This window comes from Cryptomeria japonica, chromosome 3 (genome assembly GCF_030272615.1).
Source record: "Cryptomeria japonica chromosome 3, Sugi_1.0, whole genome shotgun sequence".
Taxonomy (NCBI): Eukaryota; Viridiplantae; Streptophyta; class Pinopsida; order Cupressales; family Cupressaceae; genus Cryptomeria; species Cryptomeria japonica.
This window is the reverse complement of record NC_081407.1, coordinates 163,227,679-163,243,970: the sequence shown is the minus strand read 5'-3', so window position 1 is coordinate 163,243,970 and position 16,292 is coordinate 163,227,679. Positions and strand designations below refer to the sequence as shown.

Sequence of the window (16,292 nt, the reverse complement as noted above, 5' to 3'; positions counted from 1 at the left end):
TTCTTCTCTATCTCTATCTTTATCTCTTTACCCATCTCTCTATCTCTATCTTTATCTCTTTACCCATCTCTCTCTGTCTCTCTCGCTCTTCCCCCCTCCATCTCTCCCTCCTTCTAGCACCATCTCAACCTCTCTCTCTGTTGGTAATGAAAATTGATTTTCTTCTCAATTTAAAGGTTTCGTTTCAATTATGATTGGATCATTGTAAGTGGATGCATAGTTAATCTGAAGCTATCACTTTTCTAATGAGAATTTTGTTGCACAAACAACATTATGACCTACCAAGTGACCTCATGTATTACCCAATTATATGTAAAAAAATAGACCAATGCTTTTCCTAATTCACCTTACACACCTCTTTTGGCATACCCATTGCACACCAAGATGCAATTGCTAGTTATTAATTTCCATTAATAAATGATATATGTATATATTGACATAAATTGATATTTCAAATATTTCATTATAAAATAATATAAAATAATATTTTATAATTTTTATATTTATAAGAATCTAAATTCTCGTCAAGTGCCCAATGCATATGCTTATTTTTCATATGTAACATATCCCCAGCACCTCCTGAAGTGCCCAGTACACTTCATCTCTAAACCACAAACCCTGTTATAAGTTTGAATCTAACGCATTTACAAGAGAAATCGAATGGAATGTGATCGAAATACTCTGAGAGAGCTTGCACTCTCTATTGCAGATCACCCACCTTCAGATTTCAACTTAATCCTGCAATTCTTCGTATCTTCTTCTCGCTCAGATATACACAGAAAAAAGTTACCAGTCTCCCCATTTCTTAACTATCTTTCCTCCCTAAGTGAGGCCTGTAACGATGAGAAAACAGATTCAAATATACTCGTCTGCACGGTTTTAAAGATACTAAGAAACCTCTGTGCTGGAGAAATAAAAAACCAAACTTCGTTTGTTTATGATGGGGGTTTGGAAATCACTGCTTCTCTTGCAAAACAATTAATATTTCAGTGCAGTCGTAACCCTAGTATTGAGAGAAATTCGTTTTGTGAAGGCTCAGATGTTTGCCAGATGATTTTGCAGTTACTGGGGAACGTTTGCTTGGCAGGAGAGGAGCAACAATCTGCAATATGGCGAGCATTTTTTCCTCACATTTTTGCAGGTTTTGCATCAATTCAAAATGCTAAAATATACGAGCCTTTGTGTATGGTCATATGCACCTGTTGTAAGAACAGCCAGGGACGTCTCAAGGAGATATGTGGAAATGATGGATACCCAATTTTTGCAGGCCTTTTGAGTACATCACAGAAAGGTATAGCCCTTTTTATTAAGTGTCTTTGATCAATTTTATTCGTTTGTAGTTCACTTGCTCTTCTCGTTACATTTTAATGAACGGCTTTTAGATTTTTATTTTTTCCTTATGGTATTTTTTAAGGAAAATTAGCTTTTCCTGCAATCAAGGGTTTCTATAAGCAGGGTTTTAAAGTCAAAATTTTTATTTTAATTTTTCCCCCTTCCTTAATCGAATTTTGGGATCTACTTGTGTTATTGCAACAACAACATATCTATTTATTTATAGCCTATCCAGTATTGACTCCCTAAAATTATGTAGAGCTGCCTGCCCACGTGCAGTTTAGCTTAACTGAGTAGTGGAGCCCTTATATGTTCTGGCTAAGTTGTATCAGTATTGGGAGAGAATCTGCACAGTCCACAAACTCTAATTCAATATTTTCTATTCCATAATTGGAACTCCAAATTTCTCCAAAATGTATTCAGAGATACACAGGAATTAATGGCAGAATTTGATGATTTATACCAGAAAAAGAATTAAGTTGGGCACGCATTGGAATTTATATGCACAAATTACTAAGATTTATGATAGTGTAATGACTCAATTTAGATGATACCGCTAAATGATAGACAGAAGAGCTATGACTTTTCGCACTTTATACTTGCCTATTATCTTTCCCGTGGGAGTTCGACCAACTAAAAAGAATCCTCAAGGTATTTCCCCAGAATCTAATTTAATGCTCTTTGCCAGCCAAGCATGCTTTTATTCTCCAATTTTTCTATCTATCACAACTGCTATGTATGAAATCTGTTGAGAATCAAGATATTTCTTGGTGCTTCAAAAATCTGCATCCCATCCCTTCTGAGTGTTGGGGCATCTTGCACCATTCACCCCACGGCCAAAAGATTCTCAATCCCACCGAATTATATCTCATGCACTAACATGATAAAAAAGCTAAGTAGATTGATGTGAATCACCCTGTAAATGGAAACATACATAATGCACACTTCACTTCCAGCTAGCAAAGTCTTGAAGCGATGTGAACTCATCTTGACTGGTGTATTACGATTTCCAGATTAAATAAATGACTATCCAGTTTATGACAACATTACCATTTTCATCTATCTTGCTGATGTAATATTTAACTTGTGACATATCCGCCGTGTTGTATTTTCGGGTCTGATGTTGCAGGATTGGGTATGTTTGTTTGGGTTGTATTGTCTTTTGCATTGTCATATTGATCCCTTGAGATGATGTTTGGTGCTTTTGAGGTTTTTGTTATGTCTGTCAAACATGCTTCTACCGATTATTTTTAATTTAGACCAGTTTTATCTTTTTGTGTTTTTTTTTGTTTTTTGTATTCTTGTTTAAATTATGCTTTTGTATCAATGAATGAAATATGGGTTTTAATGTTTTTTCTTTCTATTTTTTCCTTTGTAATAAGAATATATTTCTTGGTTTCATTTTTTTATGGGGCAGACAACAAGGCTTTCTAGAAACATGGGTCGTTAAGTAATGTATTAAAAAAATATATATTACTAATTTTTCAGTGATTCAAATTTAATTTTAGTAACTTTTCTAATTAGACTTTTCATCTGTTGGAGTTGAAATATAATTTAATATGTTTTTGTTGTGCTTTGGATACAGTCAGGATCGAAGCCAATTGGCTGGAGCTCCTCCTTACAAAGATATGCTATGTTGAACCATATTTTGTACATTTATTTACTGGTTTAAGTTCACTAGAAGTTTCTTCAGCCAGGGTAGGGGATGGAAGAGAAATCTTTTGTTTGGAACAGGCACTTCTCTTATATGTGATTGCCAATTTTGCGACTCACCAAATGGAAGAATTCTCACTGTTAGTGAATTCAAAGGAGTGCAAATCTGTTGTGAGGGAATTTGTAACATTTATTGTTGAGATTGTACGGAAATCTGAGGGAAGCATTGATTTCAGATCTGTGAATCCTCCAACACTACCAACTGGATTGCCTGCTATTGATGTCTTGGGTTATTCCTTAAATATACTCAGGGATATCTGTGCCTCTGAGGACTTTCCTTCCTCCTCTGCAGACATACACCAAAATCAAGAAAATGGAAAAGAATATGTAGGAAATTCTCTGGTTTCATCTGATCTCATACAACTGATGATAGATTTGCTTCGGGAGCTTGGTCCTCCTGAGGCTGTAAAGAAAGCCACAAGGCAAGCTAGCACAGGAAGTTCAAATCCTTGTTCAACAGCTCTCAATCAGTCTAAAGAAATGACAGATGGTAGTCCTAGCAAAATCATGAGAAGCACTGTAGCAGATATGTGTGAAGACCCTTCTTTGTTACACGATGGGGATAAAGACAGGGCAGTTCATGCTTCTCAAACAGGAGTAGTGTGCCCTTACAAAGGCTATCGGCGAGACATTGTATCAGTCCTTGCTAATGCTAGCTTTCGGAGGAAGCACGTCCAAGATCAGATTCGAGAATGTGGTGGTTTATTTATAATTTTGCAACATTGTGTAGTTGATAATGAAAATCCATTCTTAAGAGAATGGGGCTTATGGGCAGTAAGAAATTTACTAGAGAACAATAGAGAGAACCAGAAACAAGTTGCTGAGCTGGAGCTGCAAAATTCTGTAAATACATCGGCAATTGCAGAAATGGGCCTGAGAGTAGAAATTGATCCAAATTCAAGAAAGCCGAGGCTCTTTAATTTAGCTACCTAGTATATAAATGTAGGGTACACTCCAAACACATGAAGTGGATACCTTGGTAAAAAGAAGAATTTCAAAGCACTGGCCGAATCTAATTTGTCTTCTCTGTGTGCTTTACTTGGGGATGTAACCAAAGAAGTTGCAGAAAATCTGAAAGATGTTTGATAAATCTCCAAAGGAGATGGTGAAATAGATTATTTGTTAAATCAGATATTCTACAACTGTTAATGCTTTATTTTTGTTTTTTCTAGAATGCATCTATTTGTCTTCTCTGTGTTCTTTGCTCACGGAAGCTCTCTTGCTAGCATTTCTAGGGTAATTTCTCCTATTCTTTTGTATTCTTCTCTTGCAATGCTTTTCTTGAGCTATTCCCCTTTTTCTCAGTTTTATTAGTTTCTATCGTGGGAAGGAAGATACTATTGTAATCATCCATTTCAATTAATGTGAAGTCTTATTCTTCTTTCACTTTATATGATAGCAGAAAATATTTTCTCTAAAACCAATCATCTTCAAAAAAAATTCAATTTAACTAAACAAATTAAAACAGATGTTATGAATCCAGAAACTTTGTAAACACGTATAAGCAGAAATTAAACCACCATGAGAGTTAGGGTCTATAATATTTTCCCATCTCTCTCGTGCATCTCTTGTGCAGCACAAGCTAGATGTCTGACATTTATTTAAAGAACAAGAGCTGGTTGTAACCTGGCTCTGCCTTTACCTCGTATCCATCATGCCAAGTAAACAATTTCAGAACAGAGAAGCCACCACTAAGGATTATCATAGAAGACACAAAGAATGCAAGTTCCATTCGAAGGCTTCTAAAGCCCTGGTTGGAAATATTATGAAGTGGTTCTGTCAACAATGTAGCTGGTGTATTGTAATAATCTTTTTTTCAATTAATGGATTTGCTGGTAGGTTCCATCCCCTTGAAGAATCTGATGGGGGAAAAGAGAAGCTGCTGATGAAATTTGCAGTGCATAACAAGCAAAGGTGAAAACACAGCCTGAAGAGACTGGATTTAAACAGAGCTTTGAGAAATTTGGATATTTCTAGCCTTGTTACTGTATTGTCTAGGCAGCTTCAATGTAAGGCTGCTCTTAACCTTGTTAGAGTGCTCCAATGAAGCCCTGAGTCGTCTGCATGGATTTTTTAAGAGACAACAGAATTTAAATTTTCAGAGTAATGCTCAACTGGTCAATACAAAATTTCATGGCATCAAGACAGCCATTTTTGCACCTGGAATTGTTAATGGCACAGAAGGTTTGGGTGTATGTGATAAAGCTGCAGAATGTTCTGCCTCCCCAGTGCGTCTCTATTTTCCATTGCATATCCTTGATTCTTCATAGATTCCACAGTGCCCAAATAATGTGCTTATAAAGTTTAAAGCAGTCTTTTGCTAATTCCAATCCAATGGAAGAGGGAGATTGACTTCAAGAAGTCCATTTTCATCACCTACAGCTGCCCAGAAATTATTTACTTTGCATTCGTGTGATGACTGTAAGGATTATGGTAGTATTTCAGCTGGTGAGGAAATTTGAGTTAATGCTGGATCAGAGTCCTAGTGATGATGGGCACTGCGAAACCACCCATACCAAATTGTGGAAAGATTAGTGGTCAGAATCATTTTGCTTTAAGGTCAGTGAGTGGAGGATCAGCTCTCAAGATCAATGGCTATACTTCATCAGGCTCAAATCAATCTTTTACAAGTTCCAATTCAGATACACAGGTTTTTTCAAAAATCTCTTACTCATACCTTATTAGTTCCTGCCAAGGCAGGAATTCTATTGCATCCAATTTATTTTATTAGTTTAGCCAATCAATATATAGAATTAAAAATTTGAACATCAATTATATAGACTGTAATTGATTTTCTTATTTAATAATTTCACAAAAAAATCATTTATCTCTTTTTCCATTGGTTATTTTTGGAAGAGTCAGTGTAAAAATTAAATTATTATTTATTTTTTGTATATTACATATCCAATGCATTTAATTTTTTGGATCAAATGTCTACCCTATTAATTAATTTGAATGACATGAGCACTCAAATCTGAAATCTGATGTCACTCAAATCTGTATATTAGATATGAAAAATAAAATTTAATGTTACCTTTAACTTATTTTTGTAGCAGCTTTGGTCTGAAAACTTGTCTCACGTCTAGAAAAATGACTCCAGGCAGTTGAAACATTCATTGCAAGACGCCTGAAAATAAAATCTAACTAGCAACCAATATTTTCATTTAAGAGCTGCAAAAGTCCTCAAGCTCAAAAGTCAGGCAGTTCTAAAACCCCAATATATTTAGATCTATTTTTCATTTTCTGTGAATAGATCGAATGTAATGTCCCCTTTTGGGGATGTTCGTAAAACTTGCCCTAAAATCACAACTTCAATTAAAATAAGAAATATAGCTTATTAAGATACAATTTACCAATTAACAATTTTCTTTCCAACATAAACTTTGGTTTAACCCCTGCAATAATGTTAGTCAACATTTGAAATATAATTCATAAGGCCAATTATTTCCATAAGGGTTAGGACTCCACTAACATATAAATGCATATATAATCATTCACAAAAACAATCAAATAGATATTTAAGTTAAATAACATCACTCATTGGGATCTAATCTATAGTTGCATTTCCAAGAATCAACCATTGTAGGGAATTGAGAGGAAAGCACTATTGGGTGCTTGGAACCATTCGCCACAACTAAGCCCAAGGCATGGAGCATCCAACCAAGACAACTCGACCCCTTGGCCCACTAGAGGTAGGAACATCCAACCAAGACAATTCCATCCAACTTGGGGTGGTCTACTTAGGGGGGGAACCCTGTATCTGCTTTTTGAATTGTGTCTCTTTACTAGCCCATACATAATTGCTTCTTTCACTTCCTACAACCAACCATCATGGGGATTGGAGAGGATAACACAAAGGGTGCCCGAAACCATTCACCACGACTAAGCCCAAGGGTGTGGAGCATCCAACCAAGACAACTTGATCCCTCCCTTGGTCCACAAGTGGCAGGAACATCCAACCAAGACAATTCCTTCCAACTTGGGGTGGCCTACTCAGAGGGGGAACTCGTATCTGCTTTTTTAATCGTATTACCATGCCAACCCCTAAATGATTGTTCGTAGAAGAATAAATTGATTTAATAAATAATTATAAGAGTCTAGATGGATCCTAGATTCAGATGGAATGGCATTAAAGTTCTTCCATTTATGGGGAAGAAGGATTGTGAAAGAAATTCTGTTGTTTGGACTCCACCTAAGATAGGATGGTTAAAACTAAACTTTGATGGAGCTTTAAAAGGCAACCCAGGACCTTCTGGAGTTGGATGTGTTATCAGGGATCACAATGGATTTGTTAAAGGTAAATTAGCTAATTCCCACATCTCTTGATACCAATAATGTTGCTGAATTCAACGCCCTCTTATTGGGCCTCATTGAATGCTCAAAGAGAGGCATTAGGAATCTTGAAGTTGAAGGGGATTCCGCTATTGTTATTGTTATCAATGCAATCAGAACTGCAAAAACCCCTAACTGGAGGTTGCAAGCAATGCTGGAAAAGATCTTATCAATTTTGGATCTATTTGAAAACTTCTCTTGCAGGCATATTTACAGGGAAGCAAATTCAGAGGCAGATTCTCTCTCTAAATCAGTGGTAGAAGGGTCGGATCTTAGTTTGTGGGTGGATGAATATATGATTCAAAAGAATCAATGCTCACTTTCTTCTCAGGAAAATAGCAGAATTTAATTTTCTATAGGTCTTAACGCCATTGCAAATTTGAATTCAAAATTGCCAACGGTTACTAAGGTTGCACGACCAGACTCATATAGAAGGTTGATCCTATTTTGAAATTTGATTTTGAATTTAGGAACCGTTGAGTAGATTTTAACGGCTGCCTATAGAAAAACCTAATCTTTTTGCTAGCTCATCCTGCATATGGATGTTGACCTGTGGAATGAGGAGTTGGCAGCTGAGATCACATTGTACTCGGTCATATTAAATAAGGTAGGCGACACTCAAGCTAGCACTTGAATAATGTCAGAAAATATAGAGAGATCCAAGATTTTCCAGCTTTCCTCACTCTCTACGAGAGCTTTTAACGGTTCTGACATCACGTCATCCCCAAACTTAAAGTTGATAATACTTAGCTAGAATTATGTTTAAAATGGCGGGGAATTCATCAACTTTGGTGATTTTGATTTTCCAGCTTAATATTTCTAGACAGGCAGTCTTAATGGTAAGTACTGTTGGCATCTAGGCAGCCCGCCAAGATCTTTAACAATCTAAGGAAGTGCCTTTTGAAGTGCGGAGAGATTTTCTGCATCCACTAACAAGGCATTGAAATCGGCCACTTGGCAGAGAATTTAATCAAAGTTTTTCTAAACCGACGGGTAACTTACCTCAAGGCAAAATACAATTAATGCGGCAGGTAGACATCGGGGATGATGGTCGGTCATTAATGAGAGCAATCACATCAAAATTGCAATTCAATTTGGCTGTTCCTTTTTCATCTCTTCTTTCATTTTTGCCTTGGCCAAGCTTTTTGTTTTCAGAGGATTGGTTTGGTTCTGAGAGAGCGAAAAAATTCCCTCGCATTGGATAATTGACAATGGGCTCCTCAAAATTTATCATTAGGGCATTTCCGGACCCAGTCTCCTGTTTTGGCGTTGATACTCCGGTTTCTTTAGCAAGCCCTAACAGACAAGCGAATTTTAAGGAAATTACGGATCAGAGATTGAAGAGGCTATTTCATAACACAGATGCTTTGGTCATTTCAGCAGTAAAAATGGTCTTGCGAAGGGGTCATCTCGACAGAAACGAGTATTATAGGGATAATACTCAAATTTCCTCAAGATTTTATCCTAAAGATTTGTGGCTTCCCTGTTGGATAATCACGTGCCCAAGGTAGATGTGAAAGAGGTGGCTAACCATCTTTTCGGTCCGGACTTGTTGGTTGGCTTAGGTAAAGTTTTAATGTATGCTGTGCATGGGATTGGCCTTCCACGGCCTGGGGATCTAGCTTCAATCTTAGACTTAGAAGAATCAATTATATTCTACCCTTTTCTTCTAGACCTCAAGGGTCCAGCCCTCATGAAACATAGGGCTATTGTTGCTGTGGCACATGCTTTTCTAAAATGGAAGTTCCGTACAGATTATGTTGAGGATATTGATGAGGAGGAAGAATTCAGAGATTTCGCTATTTTAAATGGTTTTCTCATTCCTAAAGAAGAAGATGAGACCCCCATCCTAAATGGAAACACTTCAGTTCACCTGCAGAGAGGCCAAGGACGCGGTCGAGCAAGGGATCGGGGCAGAGAACACGGCCGTGGTCGCAGAGGTCATGGTGGTCGTGGTTCAGCGCAATCCAGCTCCCACCCTGGGTCTTCAACCTAGGAGGGGTATTTGATACAAGAAAAAGATATGAATTTGTTTGCAGATATTGATTTTTGATAAGTTTTTTGAAATTACGTATCAAGATGTAATGTTGATAATTTCAGACTTTGGGTGTAGATAGGATGTTTGCTAAGTTTCTGACGAACTCTCCTTTTATTTTGTGGGTTGATGATAGTTCTAATCAGGAAATTGTCATTTCCTGAGTATCTTTTGCTATGGCAGGCCCACAAGGGCAGTCAGACTGATAAATTTTTTGTAATTCTGGAACTTTTTCCTTTAATATCAACTTTTTTGGCTCTGCTGTTTATCAATGAAAAAAAAGAGTCTAGATGGATTAGCAATTCCCATTCCTAATTATCTTAATACTACATATGAGATTATATTGCATACCAGTTACTTGCTAGATCACAAGTCTGCCATTTGCAGGTTATTAGATCCAAGTCTGCTGTTGCAGATTATGTATAACTGATCTGATCCAATTCCTTGATGAATGCAGGTATTATATATAAGAACTTCTGCTCTGATTCGATGAATGCAGATTATATAGGTAGGAGAACTTCTAATTCCCTTTGATCTTCTAGTTCTGTTTTTAGACGATCTGATCTGATCCAATTCCTTGATGAATGCAGTTATTATATATAAGAACTTCTGCTCTGATTCGATGAATGCAGATTATATAGGTAGGAGAACTTCTAATTCCCTTTGATCTTCTAGTTCTGTTTTTAGACGATCTGATCTGATTCTCCAGGATGTCCTTACTCCAAATGAAGACCTGCCCTATTTATATCTCTTGAGTGGGATGAAGGGACACCTCTCTTTGTCAAGATAACCACCCTTCCAAGTGATGCGTCCCTTCCAACCTGACCACTGCCCTTGTTTACTTCTACAAATTGTTTTATATTTAGAAGGAAGTTGGCTATGATTCTTTTCATATTAATTGCTGTTTGTTTTTTCTAATTGCTGCCCTTTCTATCATTAATAAATATAACCATAATTGCTGCTCCCCTTGTCATGGTCAGCCTTTATTATATAGTGATCACCCTTCATTATTTAAACTTCTATATATTGTGGCACTTAAACCCCGGGGCGGCTTCTTAAAGGAATTATTTGAATGTTGCTCTTAAGTTTCCTGAAACCTGTCGCCCCCCTCAACCATAATAGCCTGAATTTAATAATTTCTAACTTAGATCGGCATAAATTCAAAAGATTATTTTATTATTTAGGGCTGCGATTCAGATCTTAGGCTGGGCATGACAGACTGCCCTTCCCAAGATTGCTTGTCCTCAAGCAATGACAGTTTTAACCAAATCTTTTCAAAGTGAGGATCCTGTTGTGACCATTTCACACATCGCCCCATTGCAAATGGGGACCCCCTCTTTGTGCTCGTTTTTCGCTCGCTTTTCGTTTCGCTTTTAGGGTTTTGTTAGTTAGTCAGTTGTCTGGATTTAGGGTCAACCCTTAGGGTTTTAATTAACGTCTTTTCAAGCCAGAATCCAGTCAGTTTTGAGAGCTTTTGAGCTTCCTTTCGAAGGATGCAAATTTTGAATGCAATGTTTTCGCCAAATGGTCTATTTTCAATTGGAATTTTTGAATGCAGAGCTTAAATTTGTCTAAGTATTGAAGATGAAGTGTGAATTTTTGTCCAATTGAATATTTTTGACCAAATTTTGAGTTTTTTGATTTTTGATCCCGGACATTGAGAATGATTTGTTTTCGCCTTGTGAAGTGATAAAATGTATAAAATCATGTTATTTTGGCCTGTAGGAGCAAAATCGCTCCTGTCCCTCAGTGAAGGACCGGAGCTCGTTTTCGAATATCTTACTGTCCTTGCAGGGTCAAGGTGAATTTCGAGTTGGAAATGATAGAGAAAGGCATGATCTTTCCGTTGAATATAAATTGAAGGTTTTCATGAGCACGGAAATGCCTCCAGGGGTCAAGTTCGCTCCTGTCCCTCAGTGAGGGACCGGAGCTACAAATCAAATTTTGCTTTGTCCTTGCAAGATTTCAATGACTTGACAATTTGAAGAGGTCCAAGGGAAGATGTTTTATCAAATGAATATAACTTGAAGAGCAAACATGAAGAAAAATGGTCCAGAATGCCAAAATCGCTCCTGTCCCTCAGGAAGGGACCAGGGCGAAATACATTGTAGCTCCCGTCCCTCTCCAAGGGACCAGAACGATATTTTTCATAAGGCGAGATTCAGGCAAAGATCAAGTCAAGTTTGTGTTTGAAGGCAAGGACAGCGGTGAAATAAATTCATTGAATACAAATTGAAGATTTTGAAACGTCAACAAGGGTCCCAAAATGCCTAGTTCGCTCCTGTCCCTCAGGAAGGGACCAGAGCGATTTTTGTTATAGATGATTTTCTTGCTAAATTGCAACCGGCCTCAAGGCATAGATGAATGGAATGGAACATGACGAATCCGTTGAATATAAATTTTGAAGACGACGAAGTGAAATAAGGCCTACAGAGCTAGAATCGCTCCTGTCCCTCTCCAAGGGACCAGGGCGATATGATGGTTATATTGCTTCTTATTCAAATTCAAGACATTCCAAGACGAGGAACAAGGTGGCAAAGGCGTTTCAAGGCATTTCAATCAAGCACGAAGTTACAAAGGTCGTCACGTTGAAGGAATTTGCACTCAAATCCCCAGTTCGCTCCTGTCCCTCAGGAAGGGACCAGAGCGAAATTTGTATAAGGACATGAAATTTGAAAGTTGATCACGTCCCAAGTATCCAAGGGAATCGAAAAGCCTTCATTCTACACGATGAAGACAATTGCAAGTTGAACAAGGTAAAGACAAGCTCAAAATGTTGAACTTCGCTCCTGTCCCTCTCCAAGGGACCAGAGCGATGTTGAAGGTATTGACTGATTCATGCAAAAATCACGTTAAGACAAGGCTTCACAAGGTCATACAAGGTTCAAGGCGTCTTTTGAAAGTGATATATCAAAGTTTGGAACGTCCAAATGTTATCAATTAAGCTAAGGAGTCTATATCGCTCCTGTCCTTTGGACAGGGACCAAAGCGATTTCATTAAAAACACTCATGCTCCTTCAAAATCAAGACTATGCAAGGATTGGCGAAGTAAAGGACGACCTTTGGAAGACAATGAACGAAGAACGAAGATCAAATGTTTACAAATTTGAGCCAGGACATGGAGATCGCTCCTGTCCCTCTCCAAGGGACCAGGGCGATATTTGCCAAAACACATGATATCCTTTGAAGATCACGTTAAGATAAAGTCGCACATGGTTTTAAACATCATTTGGAAGGCGATGCAAAGGGAAATGGACGTTAAATATCACCGATTTGAGTTTAAAATGGAGAAAAGACAAGGATCGCTCCTGTCCCTCTCCAAGGGACAAGGGCGATGATCCTTTAAACATCGAAATGTCTTGTGAAAAGCAAGTGGGACGAGCATGGAATGAACAAACAAAGTTATTATTCACCATACAAGGAAAAGTTGATGCCAAAATGGAGAATTTCAAGTGAAAACATTAGGATCGCTCCTGTCCCTCTCCAAGGGACCAGGGCGATATTACATCCAAGGGCATCCCTTCACACATGCAATTCAATCAAACTCGAAGGACCCGACAAAAATGATGATTTGAACGTAGAAATGCAGAGGTTGAACGTCAAAAATGCAAAAATCGAGACCAACATGATGGATCGCTCCTGTCCCTCTCCAAGGGACCAGGGCGATGAGGTACGTATACTTCATTTTCAAAATATTTTGGCGCTCAAATAAACATTTTTGAATTTATTTAAATGCTAGCAAAATCGATATTTTAATTAAAAATGGCATTTAAATATTGCGCTTGGTATTAATTAATTATTTTTTTTGCCTTGTAAAAAATCGAAGTTTATTAATTAAAAACGATGGCATTTAATAATTGATTATTAAATTAATTAAAAAATTAAAAAGAGCGCTTGGTTTGGAGAGTCGGCCTTGTTATTTTATTAAAAATCGTTTTAATTGCTATATTTTTTATAAAAGTCGGCCTTGGGGGTGAATGGAGAGGTGAGCGCTATAAAGGGAGAGTGAAATCTTCATTTTCACATCATCATTTTACCTATCTTACATGCGATTTTGAGGAAGAAGGTGCGAAATTGTGTTTGAAAGTGCGATTTGGAGTTTATTAATCAAAGGTGGTGCGAACTATCAATCCAAGGTGGTGCTAGTAACTTCCAAGGTGGTGCGAATCTATATTGAGCGAATTTGCCAAGGCTTGAAGATCACGTTAAAGGGGAATTTGAAGATCGCGTCAAGGACACAAAAGGTGGCGAAATTACTATCTTGAGGAGATCACGTTGAAGACCATCTATACCTCAATCTTGCCTAGGCGAATTTTGTTCTTTTTGCATTCTAGAGTTAGCTCTCTATTGAGGTATGGCGATTTGATTTTATTGTTTTATTTATTCATCGTCATATTTTGAATTTTTGAAATTTTGAATTCTTAGCTCAATCGTTATTTTTTTAGGAAATGATAACTCTAAAGACTTATCATGAGGTTTCCTAAAATTTATCCTCTAATCTATGTTATTCATTGCAAAATCTAGTTCTCATTATGAAATGTTGTGTAGGTATGGCGACCCCGAAGGCAGGAGCATCCACCAGTCGCTCAGCTCTCATGAAAGAAGATCAGAAGACCGAAGAAGTGGAGACCAAGATCGTGTCGAAGTGGAACAACATTGGAGATACCAACTTGGGGAACTTCAGCATGAAGAAGTTTCGAGAGGTCCCTTACATTGGCAAGCCATCACCTGTCGCCCGGAGAATAATAGAGAGTGGCATCATTAAGGCGGCCGGCTTTCCTCCAGCTGTTCAGTGCCACGAGTTGATGATCGAGTGTGCTCGTCACTATGATCCACAGTCCAGGACGATCGTGTCCAAAGAGGGAAACACTTTGGCGTACCTTTCAGAGGAAGCTATAAGTGAAGCTTTCCATCTTCCAGAGCACAGGGACATGATATACAAGAGCATAGAAGGAGCCAAATCAATGTACGAAGATGATCCAGATGCTTGTCTAAGCATTATCAATAAGAACTGGCTACTTAAGAGCCGTCCCCGTCTGAGCAAGGTCCCGAACACACCGCACAGGATTGATTTCCAGGAGGAGTACAGAGATTTGATTACCATGCTCAACCGAGTTACAGGAGCCCCTCATGCCTTCTATTTTGAGAAGTGGATGTTTTATTTCATCCAGGTGATTGTTCAAGGGAAAGGTACGATACATTGGGCTAGGATAATTAGCCATTGCTTGGACGTACAGTTGAGGAGACTCAAGGCTACTAAGTCCTTCCACATGAGTTCGTATGTCATCTATGCCTTGATCAGGAGTGTTGAATACGCAGGACTACCTCACAGAGGAGTGATTGGAAGAGGACCCGGCGAGGTCAGAGCTTGTGATTCCTATGCCTACTTGCATCATCCGCCAGGGAGCAACTATAAGTTGGTTAATGATACTTTCACGATGAACATCACCAGGACGATGCAAGGTGGAATTCACAACAGATTATCTCAGGATGCACAAGAATTCATAAAGAGGTACGGTGCTTGGTTCATTCAGTTTCCGAAGTTCACTTATATTAGAGTGCATGGATGTCCTTTACCTCCATACATGTTGCCGAGATACCCGACAGACAGAATTGTGTTACTTGAAGTAACAAGACAGTTGGCAGCATAGGTGAAGGCATTCAGACACAGACATTAGAATGGAGTTCCAGTACCTATCATTTTGGGTAATTCAGTTGAGGTATGTCCTAATGCTTTAGCTATGGATGACGCAGAGAAGGAGTTAGCCTTGTATTCTTTTTCATCTTTTGCTTTGAGAAGAAGCTTTGATCCACATGGACATTTAGAGGAGACAGTCGGCAGAAAGTTTAGACATGAGTATCAGATTGAAGATTTTATGATGAATCTCTTAGATGATCTTGAAGTGAAACGAAAAATGCATTCTAGATTACCTTTGGATTTCATCAGGAAATGCAGGATATACAGAGTGGCCGACCAAGCTCAGGACAGTGGCAGACATATCCAGTCTTCCTATGATAGAGAAAGCAAATCAATAAGGTTGGATTGGAATGAGCCCGAGGTCGTGGATTTAGATACTTTGATGGCACCAGTCTTGTCTTGTACTCGCAGATGGGTTGACATTCAGCATCAGAAGTTGAGAGAACAAGGCATATCTATGTCTTTCACTTTGGAAGAGAAACCTGCTGAAGGTGGAGCTAGTGTGAGTGAAGGCAATCCTAATCCTAGAAATTCAGGTGAAGGAAACCTTCGATGTGCCAGTGAGGGCAATCTCCATTCAAGAGGTTCGAAGAGGAAAGAGAGACCTGGAAAGAGAGAATCTTCCAAGAAGAAACAAGAGGCTAACAGAGATCGATCATCCGGTACTTCTTCTAGACCTGAGAAGAGAACAATTCAAGTGGAAGAATCCATGGAGTCGATGGTACAGAACGATAGGCAGGAAGAAGGACAGGCACAGCATGGTTCACCCGATGGATCTCTCCAAGACTATGAGTTAGATGAAGACAAAGAAGACAATGAAATAACATCTCCTCCCAGACAAGAAGAAATAGTGCATAAAGAGATTCAAGTTCAAGAAACCAGATCGATTATCCCAGATTGGTTGAAGGAAAGATTAACCAAGGTGATCGTAGTAGAGGATGAGGACAATGCAATTGATTTAGAGAGCCTTGTTGGACGCTCACATGAAGTAACAGAAAAGAAGAAGGCTACCAAGATGTCCAAGATGATTCGAGATGAGACTGGATCCAGAAAACTGCAGATAGCTACACCGGCGGCAGACAAATATGAAGGTGAGATCCTAGCAGAAGAATATGATATACAGACTTTTGAGTTAGGACCATCCACAGCAGAGCAGACTTTAGATGATGCTACCGATTCATT

At 38.4% G+C, this 16,292-nt stretch overlaps 1 protein-coding gene across 1 annotated transcript; it reads left to right on the top strand.

Annotated features, from left to right (window-relative positions):
- Positions 1–549: 549 nt before the first annotated feature.
- LOC131031011 (uncharacterized) lies at positions 550–4,436 on the top strand. The gene is made up of 2 exons (XM_057962011.1): positions 550–1,291; positions 2,918–4,436. The coding sequence occupies exons 1-2, from the start codon at positions 661–663 to the stop codon at positions 3,976–3,978; spliced, it is 1,692 nt and encodes a 563-aa protein (XP_057817994.1). The 5' UTR covers positions 550–660; the 3' UTR covers positions 3,979–4,436.
- The last annotated feature ends 11,856 nt before the right edge of the window (positions 4,437–16,292 follow it).

Coding starts and splice junctions, on each gene's coding strand:
- LOC131031011 (XM_057962011.1), top strand. CDS start 661: ATGGAATGTGATCGAAATACTCTGAGAGAGCTTGCACTCTCTATTGCA. Junction 1,292..2,917: donor TTTGAGTACATCACAGAAAG/GTATAGCCCTTT, acceptor CTTTGGATACAG/TCAGGATCGAAGCCAATTGG.